This window comes from Pyrus communis, chromosome 12, assembly GCF_963583255.1.
Source record: "Pyrus communis chromosome 12, drPyrComm1.1, whole genome shotgun sequence".
Taxonomy (NCBI): Eukaryota; Viridiplantae; Streptophyta; class Magnoliopsida; order Rosales; family Rosaceae; genus Pyrus; species Pyrus communis.
Window position 1 is genome coordinate 25,184,924 of NC_084814.1, and position 21,358 is coordinate 25,206,281.

The 21,358-nt window shown below is 41.2% G+C and overlaps 4 protein-coding genes across 4 annotated transcripts; 1 reads left to right on the plus strand and 3 right to left on the minus strand.

The window, feature by feature from the left end:
* Positions 1–157: 157 nt before the first annotated feature.
* LOC137711230 (peroxisome biogenesis protein 3-2-like) lies at positions 158–4,102 on the minus strand. Its single transcript, XM_068450457.1, has 7 exons — positions 3,801–4,102; positions 3,369–3,533; positions 3,069–3,259; positions 2,801–2,931; positions 1,627–1,754; positions 1,024–1,251; positions 158–727 (listed from the first exon to the last, which is right to left on the minus strand). Exons 1-7 carry the CDS (start codon positions 3,812–3,814, stop codon positions 478–480), a joined length of 1,107 nt encoding a protein of 368 aa, XP_068306558.1. The 5' UTR covers positions 3,815–4,102; the 3' UTR covers positions 158–477.
* Positions 4,103–5,043: 941 nt separating this feature from the next.
* LOC137710295 (small ribosomal subunit protein RACK1-like) lies at positions 5,044–7,228 on the plus strand. Its single transcript, XM_068449226.1, has 2 exons — positions 5,044–6,018; positions 6,917–7,228. The coding sequence occupies exons 1-2, from the start codon at positions 5,137–5,139 to the stop codon at positions 7,013–7,015; spliced, it is 981 nt and encodes a 326-aa protein (XP_068305327.1). The 5' UTR covers positions 5,044–5,136; the 3' UTR covers positions 7,016–7,228.
* Positions 7,229–7,671: 443 nt separating this feature from the next.
* Positions 7,672–9,277, minus strand: LOC137711483 (probable 26S proteasome non-ATPase regulatory subunit 3). Its single transcript, XM_068450729.1, has one exon. It carries the CDS (start codon positions 9,171–9,173, stop codon positions 7,872–7,874), a length of 1,302 nt encoding a protein of 433 aa, XP_068306830.1. The 5' UTR covers positions 9,174–9,277; the 3' UTR covers positions 7,672–7,871.
* Positions 9,278–18,203: 8,926 nt separating this feature from the next.
* On the minus strand, positions 18,204–19,448 carry LOC137710250 (uncharacterized). The gene is made up of 2 exons (XM_068449179.1): positions 19,356–19,448; positions 18,204–19,190 (listed from the first exon to the last, which is right to left on the minus strand). The coding sequence occupies exons 1-2, from the start codon at positions 19,446–19,448 to the stop codon at positions 18,204–18,206; spliced, it is 1,080 nt and encodes a 359-aa protein (XP_068305280.1).
* Between the last annotated feature and the right edge of the window lie 1,910 nt (positions 19,449–21,358).

Genomic DNA, 21,358 nt, shown 5'->3' on the forward strand with positions numbered 1-21,358 from the left:
CCCATCTACGTGGCATCTCGAAGGGTATACCGTCCGTAAATTTTTCTTTCCATTCGGGGCTTCTTCAGGTCTACCGGTAGAATGGCCAAAAGCACTTTTAGGCAACTAAAAAAACTTCTACCATCGTTTAAAAGAAAATTTTGAAAGCGCTTACAAATCGTAACCAGTTTTTGGAAAAGCGCTTTTTAATAAAGCAAGCATATACTATTTGACCATGTCACATGATATAAGAGATATTACAGCACAACAAATATGAGATGTGGAATTAGAAATAGTAGAAGAACTAGTACAACGAGTAAATTACACTGCAACATTCCTCATCTTTCTCTGTTATTCCTTTAAAACTTCCGAATTTTGATAACTTGAACGCCCCTCAATCATTAGCACGTTCTTCCGCTGCCGGATTTGATGGTAACGCATCAAAAATCTACTTAAAAACCGAAATTCTGAAATTGTGGTCCGCCGCTAGTCTCTACTCTAGTCTATTTTCATGTTTGAGTAGATGAGAGTGAAAAAGAGCTCAACTTGTGGTACATTCAGAATGATCTGGATGAACTTGCTTGATTCTTCGAGGACTGAAGGACCCGTCTGTGCAACCCGTGCTAAAACTTTGGCAAGTTGAATTCCTGACTTTAGACTGCCTCCTCCAGGTTGAGCATTCATATCTTCTATCACGGTATCCACCACTGCTCTCAACGCTGTCTCGGCAACACTCCTGAATTCAGCACTGCAAAGAGAAGACAGAAAAGATTTGAGTGACTTCCAAATTTCACCTTCCGAAGTGGAACAAAACACTACTCAGGAAAAAGTCAGGAAGATCCTTCGAGGAATAACAATAACAAGATAAAGTTGCACGATAGAATTAAGTAACACCAAAATCAGTATTACTACGTTTGGTAATGTTGAGATTTGCAATTCGATGCAAGAGTTGTATCTTAAACTTGCAATTCCATGCAAAGGAGTTGTGCTATTGATGTTACTTTTGAATAAGCATAAGCTGCATCCCTAACATCGCAGACATACCTTGATATTACTGCCCGTGTCTCCAACATAAGTTGGTCAAATTTGGTGACATCTGGAAGGGGTACGTTATCATTGCTGAAGGCCATGGCTAGTTCATGCCAACGAGCATCCTCAGGCATAAAGTAGTTCACCCAGTGATGGGGATCTCCTGTGCTCATGAACTTTTCAAGTATTTCCATGATGGTTGCATGAAGAACTGTGGTGTTGAAAGAATCCTTTAGCTGCTTTCTGCGAATGACAAGCGTCCAAACTATTTAGTAAGACCTCTAATAGTCAACAAGTAAGTTTGGCTTGCAGAGTTAAGCTACATTCTTTCAGTGGAAGTTTGCAACTTCAGCCATATAGGTCCCTTAGCTTCTTGGTCGTGCAGTGCTATAAGAGATTGAAGCTGGTCAAGATTAAACTTGGGGGCAGTGACAAACTTATGGTAGTTTCTGAATATTAAGCATTTATTGACATTTGATCGAAAGCCTGGACATTGTCTCATTGACCATGGCATTTAAGAAGAAAAATTCAGGAAAAACACTGATGTGACAGATAAACCTGCCTTTATTTTTCAGACTAATATACAACATGCTAATAGGTGGTCAGACAAAGCTTTACCCATTAAGAACTTCTGTTGCTGCTGCCTGGATATTTGAAATTAAAGCAGGCAAGGCATTACTGGCGAGATAATCAGAACTTGCGAGAAACTTCTGCTGGTCATCCCTATGAATGAGATCAGCATCCTCCTGTTAACATAAGAACAATTATATTGCATTCAGAGAAGTTAAAGTAACTTATCAAAACCAATAGTATCGTCCAAAATACACTTCATAGCATGCCTGATGTGAGTGGTATTGCAGATCAACACTAATGTCTATCAAGTGGCTTGGGTAAAATGAACAAAAGTAACGATACTTTTAGTGAGAAAACATTAATCACAGTGCCACCAAGCAGCAATCAGCTATAATATTAGTTTTTGACAAGCAGTGTTAATAGGAACTTGATCTCTCAAATATATAACCATGCACCCCTCCACCTGTTTCATTGATATCCAGCCTGCCCTACCACCCAGAAATGGATCCCAACTCTTCAAATAGAATTATGTCTATATTTCACTATACTTATCCTAATGAAGTATTCTCCCACGATATAACGATAACATCTCCTCAACAACCGTGAAGATGAGGTCACTCAACCACCACCCTAGTTATCATTTCAAACTATTAGATATCCCTAATCCTGAATGAAAGCTTCTTACAATTGACAATCAAAACCGATGCCATATTTGATAAATGATAACTCTTAAAAAACTATAATTTGAATAACTTTTATATCATATACAATCCTTGAAACAAAATTTTTGGTGATAGGATATCCTTCGAATGAACATAGAAGAAACAGATACTCTACACGTCAGTATCCAAGTTTGGTAACATTCACAAGCATACACACACTTTTGAGGTTAACTTTTTCCAGCAATACATTCAGAAGGTACAAGTTCACAAGTCATACTAATTAATTGCACCTTTAACGATTGCTTGACCAAATGTAAAACTCGGCAAGGATATTTCATACTATGTAATAAAGTAGGCACATCAATACATTGCAAACCAAATAAATCAACAATTTGCAAGTACAAACATTCAGCTGCATTGGACTACTTAAAACTTAGAACAATGCTGCATAGATTGGTATTGCAGTTAAGTAAACACAATTCCACCATCAATTCTGCTGAAATAACTATTTTGAGTAAAAATCATTAGCATACAGTGGAAAAGGAAATAGCTCTTACAATTAAAAGAGAGCTCCCAAGACCTCGTGCAGTATCAATATATAAATGTCTCCCTAATATATTGACTTGAACTCTAATATATAAGCTAAGGATCGTCATTGCCCACAGCGACAACACCATTCTCGTGAAACCTGCAAAAAATACAAGAATAGTAGTAGAAGGTGAGCGAACTATAAATCCCTTTATTTTAGTCAAATAAAGAGAACTCATAAACTATGGTCTTGAAACATGCTAAATATATAAATACCAGGGAATGACAGAAACATACTTAGAATTTTCAGTCTATCCCATAACTCAAGTTTCTCTTGAGATGTCGGTTGCCCCTTCACTTGCATTAACCTCTCAGTAAGGTGAGAAAGGTCCAACTCTTCCGCTATCCGACTACTTAAATAGTACATAGCATGAGGCAGTGTAGTTGTGTCAGCAATTCTTTGTATGTTTTCAAAATGGGCCTGCATTCTATGACCGCGACCATAAAACAATATCGTTAGAACCCAACTAATAACCAGTTAAAGAATCGAAAACAAAATATACGAGTACTCAAAATGAGATGGGAATCTCTCTTAACTGAGCCTTGATGAGCTCTTCGTTTTTCTCTCGCTCGTGCTCGAGATCAGTCTCTAGGTCAGCAAGCCTTTGTTTGTGAGCATTGTATAATTTGTACAGAAGATACCCACTTCCTAAAACACCAGTTGCAACCAAAACCTTCCTCTTATGCCTTCTCCAAAATCCCCTAGTATCAAACCGGCACATGAAATCAAAGGCAGGCAGTGGCCCAATGGGTAAACATACAAGATTCAATTGCTACCAAAAGAAAATTTATACAATTATTAAAGCAAAGTACAAGTTATTAACTTACTAACATCGAAATATACCAACAAAACGTAAGAACCCACAAAATAAAACAAAGAAAATCTCAAACAAACGAACAATTGAAGCAAGATTAGAGGAAAACAACAATTACCCAGATGAAAAAAGGTGGAAAATATGAAGAACTAACCTTAAAGAAAGCATCTTTTTGGTGCTACGATAGGCAAACCTCCATCAGCGAGCAGTGAAGTTCTTCCGAGGAAGATGATTCAGAGAAGATAATTCCGAGCGGAAACGGCCAACGATAGAAATTGGAAGCGGTGGTTTCTCGGGCGGAGCCGCAAGCGATGCATTAAAAACAAAGTTTATTGTCCAATAAAAAAAAATTAAACACAAAATGTAACTGGTGATTTTTATTTACCTTTTTTGAACCAGTGGGATACGATCATACGTAGAAGAAAATATTATATTTTAGCATTCTCCTTCTCAATGCGATCTTTAAACATTTCAATTTTCTATGTAAAGAAATGACTCGTTGACACGAAATAACCACCCTCTGAGTATTTTAGTTAAGGGACATCAGTATTTTCTTAGGCAAAACTTATCTTTGCGGACATAATCTGTGTTGCAACCACATTTTTAAAAATTCTTTTCTAAGCGCTAGACGATTATCGCTTCAATTAATACTTAGGCATTTAAAAATTAAGAAAGGGCGTCTAAACATGTTGATGCGCCCTCCTAAACCGTCTAGACACTCTCTTATGTTGCAATTCACTTAGACAGAAAATAAATAACTTTCATTTTGAAATTTATTTTTTTCAATAAATTATAAAAGACTTATTGAATACTTAAATAAACACACATTATAAGCTTGTTCCTCATGTTTTCTTTATGTTTTAATATTTCCTAATATATATGTCATTATGTTTCGTAGTTTGTGATGAAATCATATATATTTTAAGTATAAATAAACACTTGTTTACATGAAATATAATATATTTACTTAAATCCGCCTAGTCCGTCTAGCCATTTAGGCATTAGACTCCAGCTCATCGCCCGACTAGTGCCTAGCGTATTTTGAAACCTTGGTTACAAGACCCTGATTAGTTTTCTTATTAATGGAGTAGAGTGATTCGAACTTTGGAAAGTGAATTTTAAACAATTATAATTTACGAGAGGTAAATTTGAACTCAAATGCAACCAACACATTGTTGTACCTATTTCCAATCTAATAGGGAATATAAAGCCCCACTTTAGAAACTAATTGGGCTTCAAGAATAGACCCAAGTTTTAGAATCTAGTTGGGCCTCATCCATACCGTGCCGGGTCACCAAACTAAAGCAACCCAAACCCACACACCCACCCTAGTTTTTCGGTCTGGCTCATCTCTCTCAAAACCCTATCTCTCTCACCTATATATTCTTCTTTTCTCCCGTTTTACCCTTTCACGCTCTCGTACGCCTTCCAGCCTCCCGCCTCTCTGAAAACCCTAGCACACCCGCCGCCGCGCACCACCACCAGCAACCATGGGTGAGAATCTCGTTCTCCGCGGCACCATGAGGGCTCATACCGACATGGTCACGGCCATCGCCATCCCAATCGACAACTCCGAGATGATCGTCAGCGCCTCCCGCGACAAGTCCATCATCCTCTGGCACCTCAACAAAGACGAGAAGACCTACGGTGTCCCCCGCAGAAGGCTCACCGGGCACTCCCACTTCGTCCAGGACGTTGTTCTCTCGTCCGACGGCCAGTTTGCCCTCTCTGGATCCTGGGACGGCGAGCTCCGCCTCTGGGACTTGGCCCTCGGCGTCTCCGCCCGCCGATTTGTTGGTCACACTAAGGATGTGTTGTCTGTTGCATTCTCGATTGACAACCGTCAGATCGTCTCGGCTTCCCGTGACCGCACGATCAAGCTCTGGAACACTCTCGGTGAGTGCAAGTTCACCATTCAGGACCAGGATGGGCACGGTGATTGGGTCAGCTGTGTGAGATTCAGCCCCAATACGATGCAGCCCACTATCGTCTCGGCCTCGTGGGACAAGACTGTGAAAGTCTGGAACTTGTCCAACTGCAAGCTGAGGAACACCCTTGAGGGCCACAATGGGTATGTGAACACCGTCGCGGTTTCTCCTGATGGTTCATTGTGCGCCAGCGGAGGCAAAGACGGAGTTATTCTGCTCTGGGATTTGGCGGAGGGCAAGAGGCTGTATCATCTCGAGGCCGGCTCCATAATCCACGCTCTCTGCTTCAGTCCCAACAGGTACTGGCTGTGTGCCGCAACCGAGCAAAGCATCAAGATTTGGGACTTGGAGAGTAAGTCCATTGTGGAGGAGTTGAAGGTCGATCTGAAGACTGAGGCTGAGAAGACTGAGGATACCCATGCTGCTACTTCATACAAGAAGAAGGTATACTTCTTTTTTTCCTGCTCTTTTCGATTTATTACTGGTTCTATATATATTGTTTTCATTTGTGTTGTTTGTCTTTCAATTGTGATTATTTTTGTAATGTGATTTCGGGCTTTGATGAAATTGCTTATTGCTTATATCGTCTATATGTTGTTTCTCTAATCTTGTTATCACAAATGTGGTATGTAGCGATTGTGCATAGATGCTATTTATCTTAACTGTTTTATTGATATTAGTAGTATGGTAGCTGACCCCAAATTGGTTGGTACAATGCTCCTATGTTTGTTGCAATTTGCATTTGACATGTGCAGTTATCGATTATAGGGTAGATTATCGTTTATGTCTTGGCCATTTCTTCCCTATATACACATTGAATTGGACTTTGCTCTACAGAGTTTCGGCTTTGCTTGGCTTTGAGTCTTTTGACAAATTTTTTCTTTGAAGATAAGTCACGTTGCTCACCAATTGGTGATGCTGTTTTGTTTTGAATTGTTTTTGAGCTTTGTGCGATGTTGTATTTTCTTCCCCTGTTACAAACTCATAATATGGAACTTACATTCATTTGGTATTGTTGACTCTGGTGGTATTCGTTTTTGCTGTATTTGTTTAGTGTTGGTGTTTTGCTCGAATCTTGGTTTTTCCATTCACATTCATTATTGCATTTAAAGTGCGGAAAGGAACTCCACATTGCGCGAGTGCTTGACAATGTGCTCCGGCCTGTACTTACTTTGTGTCACTGCATTCATAGACATAATTAAGTTGTCAGTCGATAGTAGGTTTATGATTACTAGCGTTTTCATTTGGTGACTGGTTTTATTCGGTTTGTAATCTTTGTACATATTAGTAATGCTTGAACATTAATTGTTTTGGTTTGTTTAACTTGTGCTCTGAATTGCAGGTTATCTACTGTACGAGTTTGAACTGGAGCGCTGATGGCAGCACCTTGTTCAGTGGCTACACCGACGGAGTTATCAGAGTCTGGGGTATCGGTCGTTGAAATGCAAGTTTTGAGTGATAATTTGCCAGAAGTCATGTCTTCTCGAGGACAAATGAGTTACTTTCATGAAATGTAGTTGGTCTAAATGTTTATTTAGGGTTTTGCTATGTTGGATCTGGTGGATTTGAATCATTTTGTTTGACAATGTTGGCTTTGAGGCCAAAGCTTTTTTAGTTTCGGTTTTCAAATTAAGTTGTGATATTTACGTGATTACTGCCCTGGCTTAACGGCATGAATTATTGAATGTCGAATCTCCAGTCCATCCTCAACATGAGAAATTTTTTATTGTGACCGGAACATCAGTGGTACATCACATGTTTTTATAGAAGTGGTGAGAAATTTTATTTTTAAGTTATTAATGTTTTAACACACATCCTACCATCCCCCCTAAACAAGTTAATACCGATTACCGAGTGGCCGTACGAAGAAAAAGACTTCACAGGCATCATGTGTTGAACCAAAATTGTATAGTTTACGACACAAGTTTCTCAACCATAAGCGGAAAAAAGACTCTGCTGGCAATATGCCACTTGAACAATTGTCAAATTACAGGGAACATAAGAATGAATGACAGCACGCAAGAGGGAACTAGTTTGGTAACCTGATAAGCATGTTCAATGTCTGGTGAAATGTAAAATATTCGACGTTCGTATCATATTCAACGGAAAGAGGAGGTCGCTCAGGCCCAACTCGATATACCTGTAACATAAACGGAAACGACGCTATCCCAGTCAATCAGACAAGGAACTCAAAATATTCTTGATACATTTTCAGAAAAGAAAACAAAACAGGCACAGCTTTTTGAGAGCCTTGCACAGGGAAAGTAGATGGCCGGCTTTCTCAGTATATAACCTCTTCAAAACTCAGCATCATCTTCCTCGGCTATGTGCTTTACAAGCTCCTGCTCCTGTTGTTGCCTCTCCCTCCTCTTCTCAGCACTTTCTTTCTCCTTGTGGGAATTTGGTGGGAACCTAAGTGCTCGCAATGCGTCGTTGGGCAAATTGAGGCAAAATGCAATTCTTGTGTCGAATGCAGCTTGGGGCTCGTTAGTGGAGTAGATATCCCCAGTTTCCTTTGACACCATCCATCCATTTGCATGATCCAGAGCGGCATCAATTGCACCATCTCGGATTGCCTTCGCCACAATGCTTTCAGCATCAGCAACCGGGTTAGGAGAGTCCAATCGCAACTTTTTAGCAACATCAACCAGAGAAATACGGGAATAAGATATGCTAATGTTACGCAACCCTGTCCTTATGACATTATGTCGCAGCCTAACAATCAAATTGTGGGTTCGGTCTGCGTTGAATACATCCGAGAACTTTTCTGCAATATTCTTGAAAAGCTCCCAGTCACCAATTCTCACAGCATTTGTTATTTCGTAGTATGGCCGCAACGCCTTCTCCATGCCTTTTTGCATAAAAACGGTTCTCTCAGGGATTTCTCCAAGCAACAAGCGTACAATGATTGCCCACTTGTTGCACTGAATCCGAAAACCAAGGGCTGGTGTAGGAGCTTTCCTAGCAGCTTGCAGGAGGGACGCCTTTGCATCAGTGTACTCCAACTGAATTGTTCTGATCTTTCCTAGGTGAAAGAGATACCGACAGAACTGCTGGTTGGAGTGAGCCTCAAATCGAGGTGCCTTGGACCTCAGTTTCTCTGCCTGATCATACAGGTTATAGTGGAGATAATTGCGAAGCAGAAGATTAAGAAGTGTTTCCTGACCCATCTCATCATGGCGCAAAGTGGCAATCCGGTGAAGATTCAGGAGATTTCCTCTAATTTCTGCAAGATCACCAGTGAGTTCATAGCTCAGGGAGTAATAGAAGTACAGCCTGGATGCCAGAACGTCAATGGTTCTCCTATTCAAGTTCTTAATACGAGCAATGCTTGCCGAGGCACAGGCTTTAGCCTCATTGTACTTATTCTGATCAATCAGAAAAATGAGCACAAGCAAGTAGGAGTACATCTCTAGCTCTGGCAAGGCATGTTTTGCGGGAACTTGAGTAGCAGATGTTGCGGTATCAACGTCCATATCCTGTTCATCATCCTTGGGAAGAAAGGACGATAAACGGCTATGAACCTCAGATCCCGGTGTAAGGGCAAAATTGAGGAATGCTGAAATCACAGAAACCTTCAGCTTCCGCCTCAACACCATCGTTAGCCTAACGGCACGCACAATCCGCCTAACCTCCCGTGTATAAGCAGCAGTCTCAAGGAGTGAAGCAATCTCCTTCAAATTGTGTAAAGTTGACGGAGACCTCCTTCATCTCCACGTCGTGAGTCATCTTGTAGAGACTTGAATCTGATGGCGGCTCGCGCTGATCGGAATCGATTTGGCGACTGATGAACCAGGGTTTTGCGACGGTTTCCTCCTCTGCAAGTTTATGCGAGACAGAAGAGAGAATACGAGGAACATTCTCCCAAATCTCAACCATTGTTGCCGCCTCAAGTACAAAAAGCGAGCCCCAACAAGAAGTCCATCAATCCCAAATTTCGACAATGCTTTATCTCCAGGGGTTCGACAATGAAGTTATGTCACCTTTAATTGATTTTCAATAACGTTGCCATAACTTTATTGTTTAACTAAATAACTTGGTTAAACTATTTATTGGATAACGAGTTAGATAACTACATAATTTCCGATTTAGTTAATCTTCTGCACAAATGATCTTCATCAAACACTGGACGTTGATTAAGTTATTTTATTATCAACTTTTTTTTTTCTTTTGGAAAAGAAGAATAGCACTAAAAGACATCATCCAACAGTGATGATCAAGCGCAAAAGTAAAAATCCAGAAGAGAGAAGAACAAACAAAGAAAAAAGACACATAACTTACTAGAATTAAACTAAATTAAAGGGATGATCAATGAAGATTGAGCAGTGGTCAGTCGACTACAACCAGGTTTTGGTACTCTTTTCTACATATTGCTGCTTCCATGGCATGGTTAGGGCCGACATCTCCCTCCCTATCCAAGAACAACTTGAAGAAATCGTCGGTGTAGCCTCTGAAGGTGGTCATCCCCGATAGCTGTGAAGATACAACCATGTTGGTGTCGCTGTCGCGGGAGTACATGTACCAGAACACTATGTGTGGCACTGCATAGCCCTTCTCTTCAAACTTGCTCCTCATTATCTGATAAGTGATCGGCCTGGATAGAAGACATATTATTGGAAGAATAAGCCGTCCTACAGCCGTCAAGCCGTCTTACAGCCGTCCTACCTTATCCTACCTACACACTAGCCGTCCTACAACCGTCCTACGTTGTCCTACCTACACACTAGGATGACTACCTTGTCCTACCTACACACTTGTATCATGTATATATATCCTTGTAATCTTGTAGAGAAATATAATGAGAAAAAGCATTCTCTTCCATATTTTCCACATGGTATCAGAGCCGGAACCTTAACCGGCCTGACTCCATTGTTGTCCCTTCTCTTCTTCTGCACATTCGTTTCGATAATGGCAGAAGATAATCTTTTTGACTCAAAAGCTGAAAGCTTCACAGCTCCTCGCCCTAGCTTTCCAGAAGCTGAAGTCAACCCAAACCAACGTTTGTGTTTTGTGTTGTTAAATAAGTTTAACTATCTTCCATGGTCCAGATCAATATCTCTTGCCCTTGGAGGAAGATCCAAACTTGGATTCGTCAATGGAAGTATTGAAGCACCTGACGTCGCATCGCCGGAGTATGAAGCATGGCTGTGCAAAGACCAGTTGGTCATGTCGTGGCTCCTCAACTCCATGGATCCTAAGCTGTCTGAAATTTTCAGTTTTTCAGAATCCTCTAGTGCTCTTTGGAAGGCAGTCAAGGACATGTATGGAAATCAAAACAATGCTGCTCGAGTGTTCCAGCTTAAGAGGAATCTTGCAAGTCTTCAACAAGGTGATAAATCCTTTGTTCATCATCTCGGTTGCATGAAAAACATGTGGAACGAACTAGAAATGTATCGACCACACACTATCGATGCTGCCGTACTGTTAAAAAGGTCCGAGTAAGACAAAATCTTTCATTTGCTTGCAAGTTTGGGTTCTGAATATGAAGATCTTAGAAGCCATATTCTAATGAATCCCGAACTCCCATCATTTGCAAGTGTTTGCACTACTATCCAGCGAGAAGAAGTACGCAGAAAAGTCATGAATGTTGACGTAAAACCTAGTGTGTCTGAGGCTAGAGCTTTTGTGACAAATCACAAGTCATTTGGAGATAAAGTATACAAGGGAAAAAGGCCAGATTTGAAGTGTCTACATTGTAATAATGTTGGACATCTAATAGATCGATGCTGGATATTGCACCCTGAGTTGAAGCCAAGGTTTGAGAACAAGCCTTTAAGAGATCATAAGGGCTCACACGCCAGACCACATACAAACAAGTACCATGCTGCTGCTGCTACATCCATCGGTGGGTCGATGAACTTTACAGCCAATCCGGCTGACTTGTTGAATGAGTTCTCAACCTACCTTCAAACCAGAAAAGGAAGCACAGGTGAAACGTCGACTGGGGAAAGTCAAACTGCTCTTCTTGGACAGTTTGCAGGGTTCTTAGCTGAATCTGGTCATGTATCTCAAGGAGACATTCCAGGTATCATGTGTGCTCTTTCAACTGCTCTAAATGTTAGTCACTCTCATGATTTTTGGATTATAGACTCAGGTGCCACAGATCACATGACAAATCAATATTCTAAGCTATACGATTTTGAAAGCCACACTAAACCATCACTAGTTTCTGTAGCAAATGGTAGAGGTGTGCCAGTTCTAGGTAGAGGGAAAGTTAAACTGATCTCAGAAACTGTTGAGTCCACAGCGTTATATGTTATCTTTTCCTTTTCAATTATTGTCCGTATGAAGGATTACAAACTCTCTAAACTGTCGTGCAATTTTTTCCCCCCACAATGTTGTTTTTCAGGATCTAGCCACCAATAAGCTGATTGGTGAAGGTCATTACCTAAATGGGCTGTACTATTTTTCAGAGGACCTCAATGTTCCAAAGGGGTTCCAAGTTAGCTCAAACCTAGAACATCGGTTGTGGCATCAACGCCTAGCACATCCCTCAGAATCTGTGTTGTCTACGTTGTTCCCTAGTTTATGCAAATCCTCCCTTGTATGTGAAATTTGTCATTTGTCAAAATCTACTAGACTCCCATTCAATTCTTCCATGTCTAGGACTAGCAAGTTGTTTGAGATGGTGCACTCCGATGTTTGGGGACCTGCACCGCTAGAGTCTTTTGATGGTTATAGGTACTACGTTATCTTTGTTGATGATTTCTCAAGAGCCACTTGGTTGTACCTCCTAAAATTCAAAAGTGAAGTTATGGATGCTTTCAAGGACTTTCATAATCTTGTCATGAACCATTTTTCGTCCCAAATCCACATACTAAGGTCTGATAATGGCACTGAATATACATCCAAAAATATGACTAACTATTTGAGCACCCATGGAATTATACATCAAACAAGTTGTGTAGGTACTCCTCAGCAAAATGGAATTGCCGAAAGGAAGAATCGGGACTTACTTGAAAAAACCAGGGCGCTAATGTTGCAAATGAATGTGCCTAAGAGGTTTTGGTCTCAAGGAGTTCTTGCAGCCACCTATCTTATCAACAGACTGCCTAGTCGTGTTTTGGATACAAAATCACCATCTGAGGTTATGCAAAACAAAAAAGGTAATCTTTCCCATCTGAGAATCTTTGGATGTACCTGTTATGTTCATATTCAATCCCATCACCGAGACAAGCTTGATTCCAAAGCTGTCAAGTGTGTTTTCATGGGATACTCCTCCACCCAAAAAGGGTACAAATGCTACAATCCGTGCTCCAGGAAGATGTTTGTCTCAAGAGATGTACGGTTTGATGAAAACCAACCATATTTCAACAAATCATCAGATCAAAATCGTCAGGGGGAGCATTTCCTAGATCTCTTCCCATTGCCAAATCCAGTTGAACCAAGTGACTGTGTCCATTCACTACCTCACAACCGGGACTCTCATGCAACTCTTAATGACAACCTGCTTATTGGAGACGACACTGAAGCCTCAGAAGCACAAGTAGTTCCCCATGACCATAACACAACATCTATACAAGAGAGTGGAGCTGAACCTATTGTGATCCCAGCTCAACCCCGCAGGAATCCGACTCGAGATCGACATCCACCATCAAGGCTGCAAGACTATGAAACTTACCATGCCAGGTACCTTATTCACAAGTTTGTAAATTACTCCAAAGTCTCTCACTCTCATGCAGTCTTCCTCAGTAAACTGTCCTATGAAAGTGAACCAAGGAACTTTCAAGAAGCCAATCGTCAAGTTGTGTGGAGGCTAGCCATGGAAGAAGAACTCAAAGCCTTGAATGAAAATAAAACCTGGAGTGTAGTTCAACTTCCCAAAGGCAAGAAGGTGGTAGGCAGTCGATGGGTCTATAAAATCAAGTTTAATTCTGATGGCTCAATTGAACGACATAAGGCAAGATTGGTGGCTCGCGGTTTTACTCAAACTTTTGGAGTGGACTATAAGGAGACATTTGCTCCCGTGGCTAAGATGAGCACAATAAGGGTTTTGTTATCTGTTGTAGTGAACCATGAATGGCCATTGTACCAAATGGATGTAAAAAATGCTTTTTTACATGGAGACCTCGAAGAGGAAGTCTACATGCAACTACCCCCGGGTCATCCACAAGCACAGAATTCAGGAATGGCTTGCAAGCTTCATAAGTCAATCTATGGCTTGAAACAATCTCCTCGTGCCTGGTATGCCAAACTGAGCTCGGTACTTGAAAATTTTGGGTTCAAGAGAAGTCATGCTGATTCCTCCCTGTTTGTTCGAATAGGATCAGTTGGCAAATTAGTTGTACTAATCTATGTTGATGATATCATCATCACATGTGATAACATTGATGAGATTCACACTCTTAAACATTCTCTTCATCAACAATTTGCCATTAAAGACTTAGGAGTTTTAAAATACTTCCTTGGGATTGAACTGGCCACTTCCCCCAAGGGACTTTTTTTTAGTCAAAGGAAATATGTGATTGACTTACTTCAAGAAGTGAAGATGATGGATTGCAAACCAACTCGTACTCCTCTTGATAGCAAATTGAAGTTGGACTTGACAGGAGAACCTCTCAGTGATATCAGTTACTACCAACGATTGGTGGGTAAGCTTATATATCTCACCATCACCAGACCGGATATAACTTACGCCGTCAGTCTTGTAAGCCAATTCATGCATGCACCCACTGAAACTCATTTAAATGTTGTTAAAAGAATTCTCAGATACCTCAAAGGCTCCATTGGTCGGGGAATCGTCATGAAAAACAATGGTCATACTCAAATCATTGCCTACACCGATGCTGACTGGGCAGGGAATGCTATTGATAGAAAATCCACTACTGGCTACTGCACGTTGGTTGGAGGAAACCTCGTGACATGGAAGAGCAAAAAACAAAATGTAATTGCTCGCTCAAGTGCCGAAGCTGAGTATAGAGCCATGGCTTCCACTGCATGTGAACTCATTTGGCTCAAGGGCCTTCTCTCGGACTTGGGGTTCTCAATCAACACACATATGTCTCTTTTCTGTGACAATCAAGCAGCTATGCATATTGCCTCCAATCCGGTGTTCCATGAATGCACCAAACACATTGAAGTTGACTGTTACTACGTTCGGGAACAAGTCCAGTCCAAGGTAATTCAAACCACCTTCACTCGAAGCCAAGATCAACTTGCTGATATTTTCACGAAGTCTCTTGCTTCTCCTCAGTTTCAAAGTCTGCTCTCCAAGCTTGGATCAATTAACCTCCTTGATCCAGCTTGAGGGGGAGTATTGGAAGAATAAGTCGTCCTACAGCCGTCAAGTCGTCCTACAGCCGTCCTACCTTGTCCTACCTACACACTAGGACGGCTACCTTGTCCCCTACAACCGTCCTACCTTGTCCTACCTACACACTAGGACGGCTACCTTGTCCTACCTACACACTTGTATCATGTATATATATCCTTGTAATCTTGTAGAGAAATATAATGAGAAAAAGCATTATCTTCCATATTTTCCACACATATTATCCGTAAGGGCAAAAATAAGCACCATTTTGATCATCTGCTCTGGCTTTAAGTTGGCATTCACAGCCTCTTGAAGAATCAAATCAAGTACCTTTTGAGTTGTCACGCTATTTCTGCGGGCCTCTGAAGCAGGCTAGCTTGGACTTGAGATCATCGCCTTGTATGAGATGGAGCCGTTTGGGATTCCGAGTGAACGGGATGACCTTTCCTTTCCAGGGCTCTTTATCGTTCAGTTGAGACACCAATAGCCCCACAACCTCAGACACGCCAAAAGGGTCCCTGAAGAATTGACATACAACCAAGCAATTCTTCCACTTGCCTTTGTTAGACAAATCCTCCACCATTGCCTTCCATTGAAGCTTAGCCACGTCCCCAACATCTGGACGATCAACCACATAGGAATCATCCGAATGGGAATAATATTTTACATCATGCTTGTTATCTGCATGAGGATCATTCACATAGCGGATGATTTCATTCGGAAGCAGAGCATCTGCCGCAATCTTGGACTTGCCGGCTTTCACGTCCTCCAGATACTGCCTAACCTTACACACTGAAAAACGTGAACAATACTCCATGCTCCATAAGGGTTCCAATATGCTCCACAAGGGCTCCAAAACCTCCTTACTCAGCCGATTCAGGACTATGTGCGTGTAATGAGCCTCATCCTTTTCCACGTCCAACTCACAAGGAAAAACCTTCCTCGCGATGCTTTCACATAGAAAAGTAGTAGCTACCGCAACACTGGCGTATTCAGTACTGTTGTCACTGTACCTGGCGTGAGGTCCCAGGACGTTGGGCGTACTTGCCTTGCTAAACTCACTGGGCTTCTTTTTCTTCAACTTTTCAAAATCAGACCTAAAGTTGGCCGCAAAAACATCCGAAACACAATCGTGTAAAAACTGATAATTCGGGTCACGCTCGTACCTCTCAAGAACACCCTTCTTGTGGATGGAGACATCGATTGCGCTACTGTACAAAATATCACCTTGGCTAGCTCCTTCAGGAAGGAGAAGCTGGTACAGAATCAGGACAAAGTCCTCTAAACAGCCGATAGAAACATCGGAATATTCGCGGCCGACGATAGCCTCAACGTTGCCGGCTAGGGTTTTGGTGGAGCCAAAGCAACGCTGTGTGGAAAGATTCCCTGCCCCTATACACGATAGTGCCATAACGGGTGATTCCTAGGTTGCAGATGAGCTTGAGGGTAGTAAGGGGATCGTGGGACCAGGCTAGCGTGAGCAATATTGGGTCTAGATATCTCTTACAAGACTTTGTTGCCGTCGCGAGTTCGTGGTACAGATCAAGGCAGGGATTCTTACCAAGGAGGAGGATGAGGCGGTGGCCGTGGCGGTGGCCGTGGCGGTGGATACTGATGATTCATCAAAAAGAGATGTATAAGGAGCTACTCTTCTTGAGATTTTTGTTATTTGCTCTGACCACGATTTTCGCAACTTTCGCTGCAACTCTCATCATCATGATAACAATTGCCTCGTCGATCGCCTGTCAGCTTTAGGGTTGCCAGGAGGCGGTAAACAAATCCAAATTTTACACTTTCGTAGCCCCAGAGACGCGTACCACAATAATAACGAGGAAATCAAAGAGTGGCGATATGGAAATATGGATAATTATAAATTAACCCTAAGTCCTCTCCCCTCTTCCTCTTTATTGGGTTTCTTATATGTAGAGGTTTTTTTAAAACTCTTTTGGATTCTATTATTTAGGAAATGAAAGTTTTGAATTCAGGACGCATGAGTGGATATGCAACGATATAGACCACATGCAACATATATATTAATGTATATAGAGTTGGATTAGGGGATACTCATCTTTTGACGCACATTTTTAGCCTTGTAAGGTCTACTCCATAACTTTTTTTCAAGAATCTGAACCAACTATATTTCATATCTTCATTCATAGATCATCGTTGTAAAAAATTAAACAAATCCAAAATCATTACGATATTAATTTAGTGAAGAAAATGGACAAATACCCTTACACAAAGAAATACAAAATGACTATCATTTATTCCAATGGTCATATGGTTTCTGTTTTGGGTGACTAGACATAACATTTGAGGGAAGACATGGTTGGGTCGTTAAAATACATTACGGGGTGCTCTAAAGCTAGTGGCCAAACATGCTAATTATTAGCACTCTGAATTTGATTAGGAATGGTAGTAGCATCGACTCCAGTGATTAGGGTTTTAGCTCTGCTTCAACTGGCATGGTTCGCTTTCCCTGAAATTTATTTTTGTTTTCTGTTTGATTTTGTTCCATGTCTTAGTGATTTTGGTTAATCTTCAATCTTCCCTGGGCTTCTGTTTCACCTTGTTCTTCAGACTTTCTCTTTATTTTGTGCATTGCCAAATTTCAAATTTTGCAACTTAGGTTGTGGTATAAATTATTGGTTGTTTACAAAATAATCCTTTGAAACCGATCACCATCTTAACCTCCTCTGTGGTGAACGTAGGTATTAATGACGTGTTTTCAGCCTAATTTATTTATTAACTAATGATTTAAAAACTTACTTAACCTTTTGTAGAGATAATGGACATGTAGAGGATAAACGGGAGAACTAAGAAGGAACAAAAAAGAAAGGTTGCTAACATTCTCCGAAAATGTTATGTTTACTGTCATTTTTCTTTTCGAAAACGAAAATAGTTATAAAAGCCATCATCCAACAATGAAGATCAAGCACAAAAGTAAAAAAAAAAAAAAAAAAAAAAAGTGCCAACAGAGATCTAGAAGAACAAAGAATAAGAAAAAAGCCAACAGAGAGTACTACAACCAGATTTTGGTACTCTTCTCCACATATTGCTGCTTCCATGACATGATCCTGATCGACATCCCCCTCCCTTTCCAAGAACAACTTAAGGAAATCATCGGAGTAGCCACTATAGGTGGTCATCCCTGATAGTTGTGAACATTTGATAGTGTTGTCATGAGACAAGTCCCAGAACACTATGTGTGGCACCACATAGCCTTTCTCTTCAAACTTGCTCCTCATTGCCTGATAAGTAATCGGCCAGTGATCCGCGTGGCTAGAAGACATAGCAAAGCCCAAATGGGCAAAAACTAGCACCTTCTTGATCATATGTTCCGGCTTCAAATTAGCATTCAAGGCCTCCTGGAGAATCAAATTAACACCTTGTGAGTTGTAGTGCTATCTCCAAGGCCTTTCATCTCTCTCAAGAAGGCGCGCTTGGACTCGAGATCATTGCCTTGTATGAGATGGAGCTTATCAGGATTACGAGTGAAAGGGATGACCTTTCCTTTCCAGGGCTTGTGATCACTCAGTTGAGACACCAATACCCACATAGCCACCGACACCCAACTCAAGGTTCCCGTGACTTCACATACAGCCAAGCAATTCTTCAACTTGCCTTTGTTAGACAAGTCCTCCACCATTGCCTTCCATTGAAGTTTATAGAAGATGATCTTATGGAGAAGGAGAACATCTGCCGAAGTATTGGACTTGCCGGCTTTCACGTTATCCACCAAAAAATATGGACTATGCTCCCACACCGGCTCCAAAACCTCTTTACTTAGCCGATTCAGGACTCTATATGTGTAATCAACCTCGTTCTCGCCCTCTTCCTCACCGTGAGGAAAAACCTTCCTTGCGATGCTTTCACACAGTGGAATAGTAGTGATAGCAATACAGCTGGCATTGTAATCGTAGGACGTGCAGCCGTTTTCTATGGGTCCAAGGACAAAGGGCGCACTTGACTTGCTAAAATCATCACAATTCATTTTCTCATTGGGCTTCTTTTTCTTCAACTTTTCAAAATCAGACCTAAAGTCGGCCGCAAAAACATCTGAAACACGATTGTGTAAAAACTGATAATTGGGGTCACGCTCGTACGTTTCAAGAACACCCTTCTTGTGGATGGCAACATCAATGACACTATTGTGGCTGCCTCCTTCTGGAAGAAGAAGCCGGTACAGAATAATGACAAAGTCCTTTAAACTGCCAAAAGAAACCTGGGAACGTTTGCCGCCTGCAATAGCCTCGATGTTGCAGGCTAGGGTGTTGGGGTGGTTGTTGTGGAGACAAACCAGCGCCGTGTGGAAGAATTCCCCTTCCCTTGTTTCATAGCGGTTTGCTAGGTTGCAAATGAGCTTGAAGGGAATCGCGGGACCAGGCCAGCGGGAGCAATGACTTCAGACATTTGTTAGGGTCACAGGAACCAAATGGTTCCGTCAAGGAATCGGAATACATATCGTCATGGTAGCCAAAGGGTTTATTAAAGGACTCCACATACAAATCAACGCAGTGGTTGTTACCAAAGGAGGAGGATGAGGTGGTGGCGGTCGAAAGAGTAACAAGTCTTGCTGTGAGGTTCTTGTTACTGTTGGATTATGTGGCCAAGTGGCCATATCTTTAGAATAAACAAACCAAAAAGAAGAAAACACCTTTCCTTGTTTTGGGGAGGAAAAAAAGGGAAAAGAATGTTTTGGTTCCCTTCACCACCCGTGAGTTTCGGTTTTGGCAGTAAACTAGAGAAAAGAAAGAGTTTTTTCTTGGGCAGAGAAAAAGGGAGTGAGAGCTCATTTCTGGCTGAGAAGAAAAGAGCTCCTTTTGCAGAGAGCTAAGGAGAGTTGCAGAGAGCTAAATGAGCTGCAAAGAGAGAAGAGAAACTGCTGCTTCAATTGGTTAGTAATCATCCACCAAAGTAGCTGTTGTTGTAATAGCTTTGAGCTATATGTATAGAGAAGAAATTATTCATTATATTTCTTTCTCTATTTGTTTCTTTGGTGTGTGAGAGCTATTGGGTGTATTGGGCTTTTGGGTTGTGAGATTGCCAACACTTTGTAAACTCCCATTTGGTTGATAGTGGATTATTGGGTGAGCTCCTACTGCTCCGAGGACGTACTCCAGTTACACTGACTGTGGAGGAACCTCGTTAAAATCTTTGTGTCTTTTATATTTTGTTATTGCATTTTCATTTGATAAAATTTCCTGTGGGTTAGCTTGAGTTGGTTCCATTTAGTTTGGTGCTATCCTAGCACAACAATTGGTATCAGAGCACTGGTTGCTCTTGGGTACTGTCTAATTGCCAAAAATGTCAGACGGGCAAGATGAGAATCCTTTTGGAAGCAACTCCGGATTTGCAAGAACTACGGTGCAAAATGCAAAGTTCGAAGTTGAAAAGTTTGATGGCACAAACAACTTTGGGATGTGGCAATGTGAGGTCAAAGATGTGTTGGCTCAACAAGATCTACTTGCCGCTTTGGGAGAGAAGCCGGAAGCTATGTCGAAGCCGGAATGGGAGAAATTAAATTCGTGGGCTTGCTCTTCAATTCGGTTGTGCCTTGCAAAAACTCAGAAGTATTTTGTGATGCGGGAAACATTGGCAAGTGTGATGTGGCAAAAATTGGAAGACAAGTATATGACGAAGAGTGCAGAGAACCGGCTACACTTGAAGAAAAAGCTCTACCGCTTCCAATACAAAGAAGGTACAAAAATGATTAGACACCTTGATGCTTTTAATAAGTTGATGGCTGACTTGTTAAATTTAGATGAGGATATTAAGGATGAAGATAAGGCCTTAATATTGTTGAATTCCTTGCCGGACTCTTATGAGCATTTTGTTACCACTATTATGCATGGTAAAGAAACTGTGAAATTTGAAGATGTGTCAAATGCCTTGATGAATTATGAAATGAGGCATAGAGATAAAAATCATGATAGTACCTCAGAAGCTTTATTTGTTAGAGGTAGATCATCGAAGAGAAGATCATCTTCTAGTAGGAAAAAAATCACAGTCTCGACCTAGAGGAAACTCTAAAGGTAGAAAACCTTTGGAAATGGATGAATGTGCCTTTTGTCGTAATAAGGGCCATTGGAAGAAAGATTGTCCTAAATTGAAGACCAAAGGTAAAGAAAGTTCTGAAGCTAATGTTGCTGAAGTTGAAACAGATTTTCCTGATTTTGCTTTAACCACTTCCTCATCATTTGATTGTGCTACTAAGTGGGTGTTAGATACGGGTTGTACTCATCATATGACTCCTCACAAGGATTGGTTTTCAAGCTTGAAAGAGTTTGATGGCGGTGTTGTGTTCATGAGAGATGACAATCCTTGCACAACAAAAGGGATTGGTACAGTTCGTTTGAAGTTGCATGATGGCATGGTTAAAGAGTTGACAGGTGTTCGGTATGTACCGAATTTGAAGAAAAATCTTATTTCTTTGGGAACTTTGGAAGCAAAGGGCTTCAGGTTTCATTCAGATGGGCAGACATTGAAGGTGACTTATGGTGCACTTGTTGTGATGAAAGCTCCTCGATG